General features: G+C 50.6%; 1 protein-coding gene across 2 annotated transcripts; it reads right to left on the bottom strand.

Annotated features, from left to right (window-relative positions):
• Nucleotides 1–262: 262 nt before the first annotated feature.
• On the bottom strand, nt 263–16,748 carry LYRM9 (LYR motif containing 9). 2 transcript variants are annotated; one of them, XM_037070164.1, is made up of 5 exons: nt 16,668–16,748; nt 6,263–6,268; nt 5,271–5,407; nt 3,561–3,653; nt 263–2,666 (listed from the first exon to the last, which is right to left on the bottom strand). In XM_037070164.1, the coding sequence occupies exons 3-5, from the start codon at nt 5,394–5,396 to the stop codon at nt 2,649–2,651; spliced, it is 237 nt and encodes a 78-aa protein (XP_036926059.1). In that variant the 5' UTR covers nt 5,397–5,407; nt 6,263–6,268; nt 16,668–16,748; the 3' UTR covers nt 263–2,648. The 2 variants fall into 2 exon arrangements, with proteins under 2 accessions (XP_036926059.1, XP_036926060.1); XM_037070165.1 differs by lacking the exon at nt 6,263–6,268 and having other exon boundaries at nt 5,271–5,410; nt 16,664–16,730.
• Between the last annotated feature and the right edge of the window lie 550 nt (nt 16,749–17,298).

A 17,298-nucleotide genomic window follows, 5' to 3' on the forward strand; every position in this document is an offset into this window, starting at 1 on the left:
GAGAGAGAGGAAGGGGAGGAGAGACAGAGAGAAACATCCATCAGTTGCCTTCCATATATGCCCCAACCAGGGGTCAAACTCACAACCTAGGTCTGTGCCGCAACCAGGAATACAACCCACAAACTTTTGGTGTACAGGTCAGCACTGTAACCCACTGAGGCACATGGCTGGGGCATTATTTTTCTTTTAAATATGGCATCTCAATATGCTACATGGTATCTATAAAATATTTTTATTCTAAAGACAAAGGAGATAAATTCTTTTTTTTTCCTTCCCGCCTTACCACAGGTTCATCCTTATGAGCTGAAGGGGGGACTCTCAGGTCGTTTTACCACTCAGGAAGACAGGAGCACAAGGGAGAGAAAGGGACCCGTGGACAGCAGGACAGGCTCTGTCCCAGGGAGCAACTGGTGGTGGTGGGACTCAAGAGAGCATTACCCCAGGGACCAGCCTCCAGATGTGACAGGTTCTCTGAAGGAGGCCTGACGTCCTTGTTCAGCAGCCGCCCATCCCTGCACAGATGGACCTAGAACTTCTGCTGTGGACACGCATGCCAGCAGGGCAGTGAGAGCGCAAACCAGCACCGGCCAGGGTGCAGAGCACAGACGTTGGATGCCTTCCTGCGGGCGCTGTGCCCAAACAGCGGACACGAGGGAGCAGAGCAGAGACCCACCTAAGGAGAAGATTCATGAATGGGTGAAGCCAAGACAAGGGAGAAGGCGGTCACCTGATTGCCTATCTGTGCTCACAGCCTTAACATCACCACTCCATGGGATGTGCGGTTGGCTGCAGGTGAGGAAAGTGAGTGTGACAGCTAAGGAACTCGCCCAAAGTCACTACTGAGTGACAGACCTGGGATCCCAACTCAGGTGCCTGTCTCTGGAGCTCACACTGCCTGACTGTGGATGAACGAGTTTTCGTCTCTTTCAATTTGCGTTTGCTTGGAGGTGACTTGGTAAGCCTTTAGTTGAATGCATTTAAGGGCCTCGACCCTGGGTGATTTAAGGCCCACCCATCCAGGCAAATGAGGCAGGGCGTGAAGGGTGGAAGTGTAAGAACACAGCTCAGGAAGGCCACTGAGGATGGGAGAGGCTCCCCTGTGCTTCACACTGTGCCCCCTGCTCTTGACTCTGACCACCTCTGTGCTCTGCCAGGTTTTCCCGCCTCCCCTACCTGTTGCCTCCACCTGTGCTTCCGGGTGCCTGCCTCCGGCAACGTGCTCACTATCCCCTCTGGCATCACTGGGGCTGGCGGAGAGCTGCCTACTCGTTGTTAATGAAGCCGTCCCCCTTGCCAGTGCCCTCCTGGATGCCCCTCACCGGTGCTGGACAACCAATGTCTGCCTCCTGGGAGACTCAGCACACCTGGATCAGCACTGACAATGAACGGAAGGTCACGGGACCACCTCCAGGAGCCAGTCACAGGCAAGGGACACTGCTCTCCCAAACCCTGGCCCTGAAAAGTAGCTTTGTGACCCTGAAAAGGGGCTCAACCTCTCTGAGCTTCCATCTCCCCCTGCAAAGCAGGGCTCCCTAGCAGCTTAGCTGGATGAGCACTCGGCGTGCATCACTCCTCTCCGTGGCCCTCGAGCTAGATATGGTCACTACTCCCCTGGACAGATTGGGCAAGCCAGGCTGAAAGAGGTGAGGTAAGTTACCCAAGCACAACTTGAGTGGCATTGAGATGTGATCCAGGTCTGTCTTTCTCCACCAATTTCAGGCTCACAAGAACCCACATGACTGCTTGCTGGCTTCCTCCCTCCCCTCCTTCCAAGATGGTGGCAAAGGGAGACAGGGACAGACAGATCGCAGGCTCACAGATGCCTAACCATGTCGGTGCTACATGTTGGTGTTCTTTCTTGTTTCATGCAGGCTGCGTTCCACGTCTCTGGGACTCTGTAAATTCCTAGAAGGCAGACACCAGGGCTCTGCTTCTCTGGGCAGGGAGGGACGGTGTCTGAGAGCGTGGGTGCTTGGCAGAGTGCTGGGCACAATGCGGCTGTGAGGGCTCAGGCGCCCAGGGGAGGGCGGGGAGGGCAACAAGCAGGTACAGGCCAAATCCACAAACAAGACACAATGTGGACTGGGCTAGAGAGAGGTGCGTGGAGCACTGTGGGAGCGGGGGAGGGAGTGGGGAGGACGGCTTCCTCAGAGGGACGTTTCCTGGCACCAGCATGGACTGTGTCCTGTGACATGCTCTTTGACTTCATCTTATTTAATTCTTACAAGGGAGAAAACCAAGCTCAAAGTCAATACCCTTGAAAATCCGCCGAGCTGAGATTCAAATCCAGCTGTCTGGTTCTGAAATCCATGCCCTGTCCTCTATGCAGGCCGCCATCCGAGAGGACGCCCACTCTGGGTCTCAAAGAATGACGTCCAGAATAAATGAATCACTTCCACAGCAAAGTGAAGAAACACATTCTCCCCAAATCTCCCATCACCATCGGCTGGAAAAGCAAAGATAAAGGTCACTGGAGACATGAACATGGCGAGAAGAGCCATCTGAGCAAATGTCAGCTACTTCTGCTGCTGATTTCCTGCTCTCAACCAACGAGACCAAAGGCTAGTCCGGAACTGCTGCTACTGATTAGTTGCAGGAGCAGTGAGGTCTTCAGCATCAGTGTCTTCAGGACAGCTCCACTCTGAGCCTCAGTTTTGTTTTTTATACTGTAAGACAGAGAGATCATTAGAAGTGGGTGAGGGAAGCGATGGGAGAGGGGGGACCAGGGAAACCCTGAGAACTGTAGCTGTCTAGGCCACAGGCGTCTCCCACAGGGGCCTCTTGAAGGTGGTGGAATCTCTAGTTGGTGCCGGGATCCCCCCTTTCTTCTCTACTGGGAACCAGGTTGGAAGGAAAGCTAAGAAAGACACTGGGGAGTTAGAATTAAACATAGTGGCATGCCCATCGTTCCCTTTAAGAGGAGTCCTGTTTTGGGGGGAAAAATACCTCAGGTAGAGGGGAAACCTCAGAAGCCATGTAGCCCAATCAGAGCTTTGAAAAACGAATCCTGGACCCAGTATCTGCAGGTTCAGATTGAGAAGGACAGGGGAGTGAGGCACGGTCTAGCTCTCTAGGTTCTGTAACACCGAAGTGTAAGGACCAGCCAGCCAGTCTGTATTCCCGACTCCCTCCCCTTCTCCGCCAAAACAGACACTTGAATGTTTCCTTAATAACCCTGCCTCAGTGTGGATACTTACAGAGACAGGGAGCTCACTACCTCCCCACCACCCCCTGCCCCAAATGGCTCTCTTCTCTGAGACATCACAGGACTGCTGGTGGCTTTGTCACCACCACTTCCAGTGAGACTGCGCTCTTCCTTCTTCCTGCTGCCCCATCTCGGCTTATTCAGAAACCATTAGGCAAAAATTTGCCCTTAGGAATTAATGGTATGTCCCCCCTCCTCCAACACACACACCAATGCAATCAGAAGGGCATCTGCCATCCAGCACTTTCTGGCTCCCAGAGGCAGGGAGCAGCTGGATTCTTCTCAACGGTGGAGCAGAGGCGACCCCTGTTGGTCACGGAGATTACAGCTCACCGTGTCAGAGCCCTGCGCTTACTTTGTTCATGATCCAGTCGGCATCTTCAATGGCTCTTTTAATAATCTGCTGGATTCTCTCAGGATTGTCTTCATCTGAATGAACCCGGAAACTCTGAAAGTTTAAGCATAAAAAGAAAAGATGATGGCAAAATTCGCAGGCCCAATAGCTTCCGAGCACCCGTCACAGGCCAGGCACGCGGCAGACGCTCTAAACTCAGCATCTCACTTCCCCCTCCGTGGAGAGTTAGGCTCCCACATAGAGATGAGGACACAGAGGCTCCCAAGTCTTAACCTGCTGCTGAGCAATGATGTCAGCATTTGAATCCTGCTGCATACCCCTGCCATTGGGGAGTTGTGAAAAGAAAGAGTGGCCCTCAAGTTACCCCCAAATCAAGCGGGGCCCAAAGGTTATCAGGCGGGGGAAGTGGGGGTCAGTAGAAGGCCTAATGGAAGTTTCCATCCCCGTGTTTCACTTGCTCCTGCCAAGAAGCTGCTTTCACTAGGGTGAGATCTCCGCTTGGCTTCACAGTGGGGAAGAACGGGGCTTCTCCTGGCCCACACTGGAAAGCCAAGTAGAGAAGGCAGGGGCCGTGGAGAGGGTGGTCTGGGGAAATCCAGCCAGGCCCAGTGCAGAGCCCAGGCTGCTGCTGGCCTTTGTGCACCCTGGAGAAGCAGCATGAGGCTCAGGTTCACGAGGGCACTCAGGGCCCTTCAAAAGTACAGATACCTCTTATTCTGCCCTGTTACTCTGGACCCCACACCTCCCCCTTCCTGTCTTTAGGAGCATGCACTTCAAGTGCTCTCACCTCCAGGAAGCCTTCCTTGACTCCCTCAGGCAACTACCTCCTCCCTTCTCCACATTTTCACACCCCTCTGCTGCTTCCTCTATCTTTACCCTTTCCATATTGTATGTGTACTCATGTAGTTTTTAACTTTTCATTGGTAAGTAATTTCTAACCTATAGAAAAGCTGCCAAGAACAAAAGAATTGCTTCACCGTTCTCTTTATCTGTGTATAAAAGTTTCAGGAGCTTTTAAAAATTGCAGACAAGCTCTTAGCCAACATTTTGGTGTGCATTTCCCCACAACGAGGCGTCCTCCCGACAACCACGGTAATCAAATCCAGAAAATTCAACGTTGATAAAGTGCAGCTGTGTCTCCGAAATTTACAGCCCATTTTCCAACTTCATGAATTTGCCCAATAATATCCTTTACAATAATTGTGTTCTTCTGGTTCAGGGTCCAATCTGGGATCATGCATCACATTCAGCAATCACGTCTCTTCAGTCCCCTTTAGACCAGAGTGGTCCTTGTCCTTTATCTGTGTTTCGGGACACTGACATGATGACAAGAACAGGTCAGTTGTGAGGTAGATGGTCCCTTGGTTTCCGTCTACTGGTGTTTTCTCATGGTTAAATTCAGGTGGGCTTGAGTGACAGACACACCTGTCACAATGATGATGGGCCCCACACTATTTCAACTATGCATTCAGCTGCCTGATTCAAGGCCTGGCACAGAGCCGGAGGCTGGATGTTGCATCCATCCTCTGTTTCCTGAACAAAAACCGAGGGATGGGCTGGGCTGCCTGGCGCTGATTTCTGGTGGCTCTTACTGAACTGCCACCCACCACCCCCTGAAAGACCATCCCTGCCCCTGCCTCCCAACTCTGTGATAGGCCCTCTGTTATAGGAAGCACCCCCAACCCCAGGCCCAGAACACCCGGCTCCCACCTGCCTGACAGTGTGTCTGTAATGCTCCTGCATGCCCTTGGTGGGCAGCTGTCGGCAACAGCGCAGCAGGTATCGGTAGAGCTGCAGAGGCCTCTGGACCAGCTCTGCCCCCGGGAGCGGGGCCATCTGCAGACCGTCTGGAAAACACAGAGCATCACTCCTAAGGCATCAGGCCATGACTCTCAGCCCTGGCCCCCAGGTTCCAGTGCTCTGTGCAGTGGGCTGGGCATTCAATCTTGCAGAAGTCTCAGCCCAAAGCAGGCCAGCAAGGAACAAAAGTGAGATGTTCGGCCTCATCCTGGCATCTTCTTTCTGGACCCCAACCTCAGGTAGTGTGGGTAAGGAGATGTCACTGGCAGGCAGAGTAGGGGAGAGAAGCAGGAAAAGCCTGCATTACAATTACTGAGAAAGCATCTAACCTCAAACAACAGGGGGCAGGGTGCCCAAGGTCTGAACCTTGCTACTCTAAGTGCAGCCGATAGCATCCATACCATCTGAAAGCCTGTTAGAAATGCAGAGTCTCAAGCCCCACCCCGGACCAACTAACTAGACAGAACCTGCACTGTAATCGGATGCCCAGGAGATTCATAGGGATGTTAAAGTCTGAGACAGACAACCCTGAAGGGCTCTGCATGATTTCATTTTACTGTGTGTTATAAACAGGAATGATAGTGAGCTTTTGTTCTGTCCTATATGCTTTACATGTGATTAATGTGCACATTTAAAAAAATCAGCACAGAGAGGTCTGACAACGTGCTCAAGGTCACACAGCAGGTAAGGATAGAGCTGTGACGTGAACCCAGATGGGCGCCAGAGTCCGGATTTTTTTTTTAATTTTTAAAGCTTGATTGAGATGTGGTTTACATACAATCACATATTTAAAGTGTACAATTTGGTAAGTGTCGACATACGTGCACACCTAAGAAACCATCATCACAATCAACAGAGTGAACGCCTGCACCCCCACAGGTGTCCTCGAGCCTCTCTGTGACCCCTCCCTCCTGCCCTCCCACCCCAAAGCAACCTGATGAGGTCACTACAGATGAGTTTGCATATCCCTGAGTTTTATATAAAAGGAACCGTATATCATATACTCCCGTGTGTCTGCAGAACCCATATTTGTGTGCTTTGTATTTATAATGGCTCTTTCCAAAGAACCCACAACTCTGATCTGGCCTCTTGTTTTCTGAAGTAGGAAACTCAATTAAGAGCATAGATATTTTTCCCAATGGTAGATTCTAGAACATAAGGATTTGTTAAGGTTCCATTAAGTATCTCCCAGCCCATAACTGTCCCCTCCTTTATGCTCACTGCCCTGTGGGTTCCCGCCAGGACCTCGGCCATGGCATCTTGCCTGGTGTCCCTATCTCCAGCCTGTCACTTCCCAGTCTCCTCCAGACCGATGCCTGGGCTCATCCCATGGTCGGCCATGAAGACCTTCTCCCAGACCTCCCAAAACAGCAGGTAAACCACCTCTCGGTGCCTTTGCGCATGCAGCAACCTGGGCACGAGCTCCCTTCCCGCTCTCTATGTGAGGAACTCATGTTTATCCTTACAGGTCCAGGTCATTGTCACTTCCTCTGGGAAGCCCTTCCCAACTGTCTTCCCGGGGGGCTGGCAGTGCCCTGTTTATGGAGCTGACACAGTGTTTCCCACACTGCGGGGGATTCATCCACTGCCAGGCCTGTGGAACCTGGCCCAGGCCCCAGCGCTTGGTGCCCTGTTTATTGAACTGGACTGAATGGAATCTGTTATCTCTTCTGTACAGATTTCCCCTCTATGACAGAGAAGCTCACTATGTTCCAAATGAAGGGGCTAAAAGACCAAGATTAAGTGACTGGCCTTAGTTTTAAAGTAACATTTAAAAATAAAAATAAAAAGACAACACCTCCCCCTCAAAAAAAAGGAAGAACCAGAATTCTAAATCTATCAAAGGTCCTTAAACTAAGAAAAGAAACGCACTGAGTAGCACTAATTCCAGAGGCTCTTTCATTCCTTTTGCAGCATGTTCTCTTCCTGGCAACAATAAATGTCTGTCTCCACAGCTAAGTTTGCCAATTGCTCGTGGTATTCTGGGCTCTAGCTCTGACACTGGGGTGGGCAGGTGGTTATCTGCCCCTCACCACCCATCCTCCCTTCTGGTAACAGCCCCAGATGTGCAGCTGGTGATCTGCTCTTGGCCAGGTTTCAACCCACAAGGTCTGGGTGGAGCTCCACTCCAAGCCTGACCAATCAGAGGCCTGCATCCAGGGGTCACAGGGATTGGTTCACAGATGGGCACGTGTGGGGACCTGAGTGAATCTCAACACCTCTGCAGGACTGACTGGAAAGGACTCAGCTCTTTCTCTCTAAACCTGATGCGGAGAGGACTTATTCTCTCTCAGGGAAGCCATCTTGCCTCCTCTTGAAGCCTGAGACCAAAGCCACAGCAGATGGCAGAGCTGAGAATTGAGCAAAACCTAAGTCTGAAGAACTCATCTGAGCTCTAAAACCATCCACCTAGATGAAGGCAGTCGCACCCCTAGACTTTTCAACGATCCAAGACAACCCCGTTTGCCAAAGCAGCTTGGGTTTGTTTCATTGCTTGCAACGAAAAGCATCTGAACTAATCGGAAAATCTCAGTCTCCCAGATTCCGCCTGCACTGTGAGCTGAGGGCCCCGACTCTAAGGAAGGGTGCAAACAGGGCAGGGCCCCCAAGGTCCTCGTGCCCCCAATATCAACTTGACGGTCTGACTAGCCGTACTTCAGCCCAACACACTGAGGGGAACCCTGTCCAATGGGGCAAAGACCTTCAAGTGCCACTGAAGAGGACATACCACTGAAGCCCCCATTCTGACAGGCAGATTCCACTGGCAGGCTTCCCCAAACTATATAAAGTGCTAATCAAATATTGTAAAATGCTAATGGTGTACCAGATGGCTACCAGCTGCTGTCTTCAAAATTAACATTTGGAAAGAGCATAACTTTGTTTCATTACTTTAAGCCCAAGCAATACTTAGAAACCAACCAGCAAGTATGGGCGGGAGATTATTTTCAGCTCAATTATAACTCTTAGTCATTCTCAGTAATAACTAGCAGAGAATGCATGTGTGGGTCCGCTCAGAAGAATCAAACGAAAAATGTTTTAATTTAATTTAAAGTGTGGGTTTGCTATTATTTAAGGGGCGATGAACCTCACAATATAATATCATTGCTAAAACTAATAATATCGTTGTAGTCAAACACTGTGGCCCTGGGAATACTCACTTTGCATATCCTGCACCTTAGACTTGACCTTGGCCTCTCCACTTGGGCTCCCTGCCACTGGGAAGGCACCGCCATCATTCCAGGCAACCAAACCCCACCCATTATAGAGCCGACTCAGCCTTTTCCTTCTCCCTCAACCCCCCTGTCACCAGTCTCTGAGCCCTATCAAATCCTACCTCTAAATGCTCCCTCAAATCTACCCCCTCCTCTGTTTCCACTGCACACCCTTGGTTAAGGCTTTTATCATAGCTCACGTGGACAACCCCAAGAGTTCCCACCAGCAGGTCTCCCTGTCTCCCAATCTATTCCCCTCCCAACAGCCGTATTCATCCCTCATCACTCCTCCACCTGCCAGGCACACTGTCATGCCACCTGTGTCATTCCTTTAATGACAACAACCACACAACCACATAACAACAACTACAACCACTTACCATTATTACTACAGCTGCCTTACTGAACAGTTGTCAGGTGATAGGCCCTATTCTAAACAATGCACATAAATTAACTGATTTTAATCCTCAAAGTAACATTCCAAGAGGGTACCATTATGCTCTCCTTTTATCAAAACCAAAACAGAGGCAAAAAGAAGGCAGGAAATTTGTCTGAGGTCACACAGCTATGAGTGCAGAAGCCAGATTTCCACCCAGGAAGTCAGGCTCCAGAGGTCGAGGTGGGTGCAGCCTGGAACACTGGCCCGTCCCGCAAATGGACTTTGACTCACCCTGCAGTTGACATTTGTGGTTCTTCCTAGCAAGGAAGACTGGCCCCCCCCTCAGACACACACACCCTAACTTCTTTTTAAGAGGTGACTCCTTTCCTGGAGTTTGGCCTGCTGAAATGTCACCAGCGGCTCCTTCTCTCCCAGCCACAAGAAGAGCACTAGACCCATGCCAGGCCAATTGAGTACTGGGTTCTTGAACAGCATTACCCAAGCCAGAAGATGAGTTGTGCACCCCCTCGGTAGCGTGTCTGATCAGCCTCCTTCTTCTCTGAACTGTCCTTATAGCTCTTGCTGCCTGGCCTTCCAGAAATGTCTAGTTTCCTGAGTGGTTCCCCAGCCTCCTCCCTTGATCCTATGAGCTCCTAACACACTTCCAGTACATGTCTTTCTGGTTGTCTCCTCCTGTCTCCTCTAGCCTCATACAGAACTAGATTCTCTCCCTCGCCTGTTTGCCCACTGCCTATTGCACCTGCTTAGGTCACAGCAGGAAAGCCCCGCGCTCCAGTTCGCCCTTCCATCCCCCCGCCAGCCCAAACTCCAGGAGGGCCAGCACTGTCAGATCCCTCCCCTCTGTTCCCTCGATGATCCCCACATGCAGTGGCCTCCTCTGTAAATGCTTCCTGACCGAACTACCTTCAAATCTGACCAGTCCCCACATGTGAGAAAGCAAACAACAGCTCAGCCTTCTCCCTGCCTTCAGGTCCTGGGGATCTGAATGTGCCTAAGACAGATCTGCACTCCTGCCCACTGTAAAGTGATGGCCTCCGCCCTCTGCAGCGCCCTCCATGCCCTGGGAATTCCTGGTGATCGCCCTCCCTCTCCCACCTACCCACTCCAAGCCTGTTCCAGCGTCCTCAGCCTCCCTGTAACTGACCTGCAGGAACTGCCCACCAGCAAGCGACACCGCAGTCTGGAGAAGCCGTCAGACAGGAGCATCCTCAAGTCTCCTCACCATGAAACGCACCCTCACCCGAGAGCTGACGAGTGGACTGGTGCGCTAAGCACGGTGCTAGGCACCTTTACAACAATCCTCTGACCAAAAGCACTGTCCCCACGCTGCAGCTGTGAAGACTGAGGCTGGGATGCACAGCGAGGGAGTGGCAGCGCTGGGATTCGAACCCTCAGAGCTCCAGCCTCCCTGAGTTCTTGGAGGAAAGGGGGCCTTTCCTTTTCCACGGCTCTGCTAGACTCTCGGAGCTGCTCTCCTGGGTGAATGCAATACCCTACGACATGTGTCCTTTCAGTCCTTCCCTATGCTCAGCCAGAATGAGCCTCTGGAGACAAAATTCAACTCTGAGAGCCTTGCTAGATGGCCTTCAATGGTGCCCACAGAACAAACTCTGGGTCGTCAGTATATATAACACATGCCTTTGTGTGTTGGCAGGAGGGGAATGGCGTTCTAGGCTTTCCCCAATCAGCTGCCAATCTCTGACCCATCTGTAACCAAATTCTGCCCACCCCTCACCCCGGCACTCTACCCTCTTCCTGCCTCTGTCTCCTCTGTCACTTAGTTACTGCTATAGTGCCTGGCACACAGTGGTCACCTGATAGAGGGGTGTCATAGTGAATTCTCCCTCTCCCCGACAACTTAGAAGACTGAGTGGACCAGTGAAAGCACGTGGGCGCCAGGTCACAGTAGGACTGACGCGAGCGTTAAAGAGGAGAGAGCTCACACGCCTGCTCAGGGCCGCCGCTCGCTACCGTGAGGTCTCTCTCCCCGGCCCTTCTCCACCCCCGGAAAAGCAGCGAGGGGGGAGAACAATATGTTATGACAGCCTTTTAATGCTTCTATCCAGAATTAAAAGGCTTGCTCCCAGAAACCTCTGCTGCAAAGTGAGACTCGGGGAGTTTGTGGAGTCCACTGATTCAGATAGCTCTAGATACCGCAAAGAGAAAAAAAAATACATCTTTTTTTTCTTTTAAATCAAATGAAAGATCAGGTGAAGTTCATTTAGCTTTTTCCTGAATCAGAACTGAGTCCCAGTTATTCAGCCTGCAGTCTTTCAAGGATTAGAAAGCTATAAAGACACCTAAGGCAGCACGGCTTGGCTCCTAACAGGCTCTAAGTAAAAGGTGTTAGCTGAGTGAAGAAAGAAACAGTCCAAAGCAGGCAGTCCTTCCAAACCAGAACACTGCAGAGCTGAAAGCCGCCTTCCCCCATCCAGTGTAAGAGAACTCTCTCCCTCCACATCCTGGGCAGCCTGGGGTGTGGAGAATCCTTTTGTTTCTGAGTTCAAATATGCGCTGCAAAATTCTACTTATTGTTCTGAGCTCCGTGATCTGGGGCAAAAGTCCCTGCTGACCTTAGCCAGGGGCCAGTCTTTCCTTATTCAAAGCCCAGGGCCCCAGCCCTCCGGTCGTTCATATTCCAGGGTAACTACCCCGCAGGTGCTATAACACTTCTCTGAACGCTTCTCCAACCCACTCTGGACACACCTCTCCTTCTCATGATTGATCTCACCCCTTAAAGCCACAGTGTGCTGTGTTCTGACCAGCTCCACGGGCACTGGAGCTCAGGTGGCAACTGCCACCTCCTCCACCGGGGAATCGACGGAATGCCACTCGGACAGCACTCTCTGTCTGGGCCCTTCGGTGACCCTGGCATTCAGCCCAAAGGCACCCTTTCCTCCATGATCTGTTCTTTTTTTGTTTTCCATGAACTAGGCTTAGGTCTCCTTCCCTACCTTGGATTTTACTAGCTCAGTCCAGAGTGCCTGGGGTCTGCCACAACCTCTGGGGCGCCCGATCTTGTTTGTTACCCATTCAACTCCACGCAGCACAACAAAAGCACAGACGGTCACACACCAGGTCCTAATGGGGCACAATGAGAGAGAGGCTAACCCCAGCAGGCTGTGTCAGTCACCCATACAAGGCCATTCAGAGCATCTAATGCGTGTGTGCCTCTGGACTCAGCCCTTGGACCAAAGACAAAAGGCCTGACAGGTCACTGAGCAGCCCTGCCCCGAGCCTTCTGCAAAGCTGATGGCATGTCTTACTCGCTACCACGTGCCAGGTAGACAGTGAAAGCTTCACATGTGTCACCTCGCATGTGTCCTCACAATATCCTTACAGGGTACCATCAGTACCCCATTTTATAGGTGAGGGAACTGGGGCTCTGAGAGGCCACACTGCCAGGGCATGGTCAGGTCCACTTGATTCCAAAGTCCACCTGCTGTGTCCCTCAGGACGCTGTCCAGAGCAGGCTAAAGCCCTCACGGAGAACTTCCCCGGGGGCTCACTCAGGACCTGGGCCAAGCAGCCATGAGAGCACCTGAATGCTCTCTTATCTAGCACTTATCTTTCAACTCTCTCCATAAAACCTTGCTTCATGCTTTTCAAAAACCCAAGGACCACTGTCTATAACTGCCCCCTGAATATAGATGGAAAAAAGTCACAAGGCTGATGTAAATTACACAAAGAAAAAGAGGAGCTAAGAATTTGCTTAAAAAACTCTTAGGAAACCCAAAGGAGAATATGACGGAATAAAGGAAAAGAGTGAAAATAAAGCCACAATGGGAATTCCAGGGAGCCGAGGGGTAGCAACGGCACAGACGCTGAGAAACAGGCCTGTGGCCCCATTTAGCCCCACCGCCTCTTTCCCTCACCTGTGCCCTGACAGACGGCACTTAAAAATAAAAGGGGGTGGGTGAGGGAAGAGGCCCTGGCTGGTGTAGCACAGTGGATTGAGTGTGACTTGCAAACCAAAAGGTCGCTGGTTTGATTCCCAATCAGGGCACATGCATGGGTTGCGGCCAGCACCCCAGTGGAGGGTGCACGACAGGCAACTGCACATTGATGCTTCTCTCCCTCTTTTTCTCCTTCTTATCGCTCTGTCTAAAAATAAATAAATAAAATCTTTTAAAAAAATAAATAAATAAAGGGGGGGCATCCTATATTTAAAGAAAGAAAGAGAATGGAGTGGAACTAGAGAAACATAACCAGAAATGATGCCCTACTGAGCACCAACACAAGCTAAATGAAGCCTGCAGAGGCCACTGTTTAAATATGCAATGACTCTTCTTGATGAGGAAAGTCACAGTGTGGGGCCGAAGAGGTTCTGCTCTCCTGACTCCGGGGCTCCGGCCTGCACGCGCACATTCTCCCAAGCAAGAATGAGGCAGCTATTTTTACTCCCCAGTCCGTCTGCTACAGGGTCTAGGCCCCCAGGACACACCCTCCACGTTCCTCACTCTTCCACCACCCCCAAACCCACCTTCATCCCCTGGCACCGCCTTGGTTCCCAGCTTTGTGACAATGCTTCTTCAGACTGTCCCAATACCTCCCAATCAGTCTCTCTCCTTCCAGTCCAACCCCCACAGTACCTCCCAAGGACACATCCTAAAGAACACACCCTGTCACTCCCTCAAAACCCAGGTGGAGTACTCCTTATTATGCATGGCCTCCCAAAATCTGGTTCCAGCTTCTCTCACTGAACTCATCTCTTGCTGTCCTTCCCACAGGCCCTGCATTTTAGATACACTCTGAACTTGGAGGTTAAGTTCATGGACCTTAGCATCAGTCTGGGTTCAAATTCTGGCTCCGCTACTTGCCATTTGTGGGACCCTGAGCAAGTTTGTTAACTTCCATCTCAGAGTTTGCTGTACGTCTGTCAGTGGGGCCATGAATCGTCCTTCCTGCACAGAATCACTGTGAGTGAGGGTTAAGTAATGCTCCTAAACCACTCAGCACAGTGCCTGGCACTCATTGTGGGCTTACTAACTATTCATTGTTATTTTTAATAACATCTCTGAAATGTGCTTTTCAATACCTCTTTTCCCACTACCTTAAATTCTCCACCCACCTCAAGAATTCCTCTTTATCTTTAAAGATCCAGCGCCTATGTTAGCTCCTCCATGCTGCTCACAATCCTGTAATGGGGTCATCACACTGTGCTATAATCATCTGTGTAACAATGCGATGGAGAAGCATACAGCAGGTTTGGAGCACAAACAATCCGGCTTTGTGCCCTGGCCAAGTAGCTCAGTTGGTGAGAGCATCATCCCAATACGCCAAGGTTGCAGGTTTGATCTCTGGCCAGGGCACATACAAGAAACGACCAATGAATAAATAAATACATGGAACAACAAATTGATACTCCCTCCTTTTCTCTTCCTTCCTCTCTCTCTAAAATCAATAATATTTTTTTAAAAAGAAAAAAAAAAGGCTGGGCTGCTGTGGCTCGGTGGATTGAGCACTGGCTGGCCTGTGAACTAAAGGGTTGGCAGTGCAATACCTAGCCAGGGCACAGGCCTGGGTTGCAGGCCAGGTCCCCAGGAGGGGGTACTCAAGAGGCAACCAGTCACTAATGGTCCTCTCTCTCTCTTTCTCCCTCCCTTCCCCTCTGTCTAAAAATAAATAAATAAAATATTTAACAAGTATAAAAATTAAAAAAAAAACAACAACAAATAAACCTGGCTTAGGAGCCTACCTCTTCCATTTACTAGCTATGCAATCCTGGGCAACTTGCCTGGGACTTTTGCCTCCTGCTCTGTGTCCTAGAGAACAGAAAACGTGCCTTATGCGGGGAGGGGTTGTAAAGACCAAGAAAGCAAACCTAAGTAAAGTGCCTAGCACTGGGGCTGGCACACGTTAGGTGCCTGGCTATTTCACATCTTACCCTTTCCTACTCTACCTGGCTATGTTCCTTGCTGACTGTAACTTTCTGGAGTGTAGAAATTACATTGCATTAGACACCCCTCCACAGTTAACAGTGCTCAGAACATAACAAAAGCCCAATAAATGTGTGTTGGCCTCTTTGCTGGTCCCCATATAGTCAAGCATTCTTCCAGGCTGCTCACATGGGCCACACTGCCTGCCCTTCTATGTATCCAGGTCTCACTGAAGAGGCCTTCCTTGACCACCCTACAGTTCCTTCTATTTATCTTCATGGCACCCTTCACTACCTGGATTACATTTGCTTCTGTTTGTATTCTCCCACTGGAATGTAAGCTCTATAAGAGCAAGAAGTTTATCTAGCTATATCCCTAGTAAAGTGCTTGACATGCAGTAGGTGCCCACAAGCACACATGTTGAAATACTAATCATTGAGCTCCACCAAGGTGCTAGGCATCGGAGATGCAGAAACAAACGAGACAGCCCATGGAACTCGCACTTAGCGGAGATAACAAAAACTACTAACTCAATCATAACTAAATGCTAAAAGTAGAATTCAGGTCCTGGAGACTGGCTCATGGGGTCCCTCACCGAGCCAAGGGTCAGAGAAGTTTTCTTAAGAGAGGGACATTTAATCTGAGGTCAGGAGGAAGGGGAGGATCTGGCTGGAGGAAGGTGAGGGTGGAGGGGTGGTGAAGACAGAGAGCAGCCCCGCAGCCCACACACAGGCCTAAGGGAGGGAGGGACTGCCATGCCCACAGGAGCCCTCAGAGGCAGGGAGGGAGAGCAAGAGCAAAGGTGAGGTCTGATTCAGAAGGGTCTGGTAGGTGGTGAGGAGCTCAAATTAGTCCTACAGCCCATCAACTGATAGGTAAATACAACAGGATACCTTCATACAATGGAATATTATTTTGTAATTGAAAAGAAATGGTACATGCTACAACATGGGTGAATCTTAAAAACATTACTCTAAGTGAAAGAAGTGAGTCACAAAGTACCAAATATTGTATGATTCCATTTACGAGACGTGTGTGGAATAGGCAAATCCATAGACACAAAATAGCTTGGCGCTTACTGGGCCTGGAAGGGGTGGGAGATTGGGATGGTGACAGCCAAAGTGCGAGGGGCGGTTTCTTTGGGGGGAGGGTAATGAAAATGTTCTAAAGTTGATTATGGTGCTGGATGATGCTCAAGTGTGTGAATGGACTAAAATACATTCAATCGTGCACTTTAAATGAGTGAATTGTATGCTAGGCAAAAGCAAACGAAATAAAACATTAGTCTTAAGGGCTAAGGGATCTCAGCCACTGGGTGACCTAATCTGTTATTCAGAAGCATACATCAAAATGTGAGGGTTACTCCAAGTAAGCTCGCTCACGGGGTGCTCCAGGCAGATGGACCATGAAAGGGTCACATCTTGTTAAAATGGGCAAACCGAGGCCGACCACCAACAGTGCGCAGGACAATGAATATTTCACTTGTGGGCCCGGCAGCCGAGCATCCCGGTGGCGCCTGGAGATCCCTGGGCTCCTTGTGGCCCCCCCATAGACCTGGGCCGTCTCCGCTTCTCCGAGCCGCCCCGGAGAGGCCTGCTACAGGCCTAGAGCAGCCGGGAGTAGCGCTCGGAGGAACCCAGCTCTCCAGAGGCATGTAAAAGGACCAGGAGTTGGACGGATCGCTAGGCCTTCCGCAGGCCACGCACACCGGAGGACGCCACAGGCTTCACATCCCCAGCCCGCCTGCCACCCCGGCGAGACCGAGCCCCGCACACCCGCCCGTGCCCCCGCCCTCCGCCAATGCAGCGCGGCTCACCCGCCTCCACTAGGAAACGTCAACCCCGGACGCGGCGGACGCGAGGCCCCAAGTGCGCCTGCGTCTCCGGGTACGCGCAGCACCGCCCCCGCCTGGTCACTGTGCGCCGAGCGCCCTCTGTCGGCCGCGCGCGGGACTTGGGGTCTGTTTATAGGGGAACCAAATACGCAGTTCCTAGTGGGTGCCCCTTCCCTAATCGTACCCTATCCAGTTGAAAAAGAAAGCTGTTCCACTGACAGCCTTCTTACGTTAGCATCCACGCCTCCTTCTGCTGTTACTACCTCGGATATAAGCCCTGAAGGCAGGCTTTCCCCCATATTCCCGAATATGGATTGCTGCTAAAGCATTGGGGGGTGTTCAAGATCTGTGAAAAAACTTGCTAGAGGACTTTCCTAAAACACTCGTATTGATGACAGGAATTATATTTGGATGGGAATCTGCATTTTGAGTCATTTCATCAAATTACAGTCTTATAACACCTGTCAAAAGAATAAATATGACAGTAATAGGCATGCTTCCTTTCAGACCCATCTATAATTATAATTGAGGAAAAGAATACAAAATTTAAACTCAGAGCTACTGCCTCTATCATTTTTTTGAAAATGAAATATGCTGTTTTATTAAATAGGCT

Source organism: Sturnira hondurensis, unplaced genomic scaffold (assembly GCF_014824575.4).
Source record: "Sturnira hondurensis isolate 20B ecotype Veracruz unplaced genomic scaffold, ASM1482457v3 Scaffold0018728, whole genome shotgun sequence".
Lineage (NCBI taxonomy): Eukaryota > Metazoa > Chordata > Mammalia > Chiroptera > Phyllostomidae > Sturnira > Sturnira hondurensis.

Bases quoted from the DNA above. Each gene is read 5' to 3' on its own strand.
- LYRM9 (XM_037070164.1), bottom strand. From the start codon at position 5,396: ATGGCCCCGCTCCCGGGGGCAGAGCTGGTCCAGAGGCCTCTGCAGCTC. The intron at 3,654-5,270 runs GTGGGAGCCGGG...TTAAACTTTCAG, and splicing joins ACAGACACACTGTCAGGCAG to AGTTTCCGGGTTCATTCAGA.